This window comes from Sander lucioperca, chromosome 1 (assembly GCF_008315115.2).
Source record: "Sander lucioperca isolate FBNREF2018 chromosome 1, SLUC_FBN_1.2, whole genome shotgun sequence".
Lineage (NCBI taxonomy): Eukaryota > Metazoa > Chordata > Actinopteri > Perciformes > Percidae > Sander > Sander lucioperca.
The window spans coordinates 5406175-5408674 of record NC_050173.1 but is presented as its reverse complement, the minus strand read 5'-3'; the positions used below and the strand labels follow the sequence as shown (position 1 = coordinate 5408674).

Genomic DNA, 2500 nt, shown 5'->3' with positions numbered 1-2500 from the left:
GGGGGGGCTATTCAACAGAGACCCATTATAATACATTTTGATCAACATGACATAAACAACTGATAAAGTAGGAACCAGCAGAGAATCATCTGCAGGATGGACGATGGACCAAAGTATTTACAACTGGTTCAGAGAAATGAGAAACTGATTTTAGGATGTGACACGTGATGTGAAGACTGAACAGGTAGTTTTGAGAATTTCAATTGTGTATGTGTCTGTGTATGTATGTGTATGTGTATGTGTGTGTGTGTGTGTGTGTGTAATTATTATTATTATTATTATTATTATTATTATTATTATTAACATTGAGCAGCTTCATCTTAAACAGTCTCTTGTTTACTCCCGCAGAGGGCACTGTGGGCTGCTGGCTGAGCTTCCTGTTTCCTGTGTGTCACAGTCATATCAGTCCGCTGACAACAACAACACATGTGAGTGAAGCTGTGGAGTCTCCGCGATGTTCTCCGGTTTAAAAGATAAAGTCGGGGAGGTTTTGTTACCGGGAGATGAATTCTCCTTGGAGACCGACGACACCATCTCTCTGACGGAGCGCGTGAAGCCGGAGAAGGTCGTGTGTGGCCCGGGTCTGAGGCGGAGCGGAGACCGGCTGCTGGTGTGTAAAAGCGGCGTGCTGCGACACAAACAGCCCAACATGTTCTGGATGGATTCCCAGCAGAGGAGGGTGAGACAGCGCAGGAGGCCCTTCATACACCGCGGGGCTGTTTATCAACAGCAGCTTCTACTGCTAGAACGTGCAAGAGTCCATTCACAAAACTCGTCATTTAAGGTTTCTTCGTGGCAGCACGCGTTAACTCCTCATATGACAGAACTTTTAGACTGAATTTAAATCATTATGAATCAGTAGTGATTTCGGCTTGAAGATAATGTTATTATGTCGCGCTTTGTGCCGTTAAAATTAAACTTTATGGATCAGGTCCGCTGTGATTTCTTCCCGCCGACGCTGGAGCGCGCCGTGCTTTACAGCAGCGGGAAACATTTCTGAAAAGTTGAGATTATTTAGGAATAAAGTGGTGCAAGGTGAACCAGATAGTCCCCGAATTAATCAGAAGATCAAACCCATTTATAGGAGTTACTAGTTTTTGTTCTGAAAATGAAGTCCGTCGAACAACATCATGTCAAATTTTAAAATATATATATATTTAAATGGAGTTCAGCAGGTCCCGTTAAAAGCCACGTCTAAAAAAGAACAGTGAGGGAATAAAAATACCTATTTGAACATTTTTGCAGCAGTGCATGCTGGGAGTTGAGTGTGTCCCTCTCTGTCCTCAGTATGTCCCCGCTAAAGGAGAGACCGTCATCGGCATCGTGACGGTTAAATCTGGAGACGTCTTCAAGGTGGACTTTGGAGGAAGTGAGCAGGCGTCTCTGTCCTACCTGGCGTTTGAGGGCGCCACCAAGAGGAACCGACCCAACGTCCAGGTGAGACACTGAGGACACAGAGACGTCCAGGTGAGACACTGAGGACACAGAGACGTCCAGGTGAGACACTGAGGACACAGAGATGTCCAGGTGAGACACTGAGAGGACACAGAGACGTCCAGGTGAGATACTGAGGACACAGATGTCCAGGTGAGACACTGAGGACACAGAGACGTCCAGGTGAGACACTGAGGACACAGAGACGTCCAGGTGCATTTTTATGACATCTTTGCTGTTTTCCCCCCACGTTTTGGTTGTTTTTTAAAAGTTTTTTTTTTACCTTTTTTGACAGGTTTGTTAGTTTTTGTCGTTTTTTTTGTAATTAATTATTTTCGTGTGTGTCTGTGTGCAGGTGGGTGACCTGGTGTTCTCCCAGTTCGTCGTAGCCAATCGGGACATGGAGCCGGAGCTGGTGTGTGTGGACAGTTCAGGACGAGCCAATGGGATGGGAGTGTTTGGAGGTGGAGGGCTGCTCTTCACCGTCTCTCTGGGACTGGCCAGGAGGTCGGTGTCTCTGTCTCGTAGTCAGTCAAGGTCTCCGTGGTAGCTGGAGGACTGACAATTTAACATCCGAGTGACGATGCACTCCTCATTTCACTTTGAGTTAGTTTGACTCAAAGTGTGACCAAGCCTAATCAGTTGTATTTCATATTGCCAGCCACGGCGTTTGGTCTGTCAGTCCTCTGAGAAGGTGTGTCCCCATCTGGGAAGACCAGTCTACTCTGCCTCTGATTGGCCAGCTCTAACCCAACCCTAAACCAGCTAATCAGAGGCAGAGTAGAGTCCACAGCTGCTAACATGTTCTTCTAATACATTCATGCTAACACAGCCACAGAGGAACTTGTTGCAGCTTTTTCAACAAACTATACTATGACTTTTAACTTTGCATGTTGAATTTTCAATTGTAAAATTCATATTCATAATGCTTGAGAACATTTCAAAGTGTGTGTGTGTTACTGTGTACGGTTTGTCTCAACAAAGTGTCCCTGTTTCAGGCTGCTGTCCCCCCACAGCGACGTCCTGTCCGACCTGCAGACCCTGTTCCCCTGCGAGCTGGTGGTCG

General features: G+C 46.3%; 1 protein-coding gene across 2 annotated transcripts in view; it reads left to right on the top strand.

Annotated features, from left to right (window-relative positions):
• Window positions 1-388: 388 nt before the first annotated feature.
• The window catches only part of LOC116051161 (exosome complex component RRP40-like), a 2648-nt gene continuing 536 nt past the window's right edge, over window positions 389-2500 (top strand). For both annotated transcript variants that reach the window (XR_004105292.2, XM_031301408.2), the window contains exons 1-4: window positions 389-679; window positions 1288-1437; window positions 1790-1941; window positions 2433-2500. The exon at window positions 2433-2500 is cut by the window's right edge. Coding sequence is in view for 1 of the 2 variants with exons in the window: in XM_031301408.2 (XP_031157268.1) it covers window positions 455-679; window positions 1288-1437; window positions 1790-1941; window positions 2433-2500 (595 nt within the window). In the remaining variant the exon portion in view is untranslated. The remainder of the gene's footprint in view (window positions 680-1287; window positions 1438-1789; window positions 1942-2432) is intronic.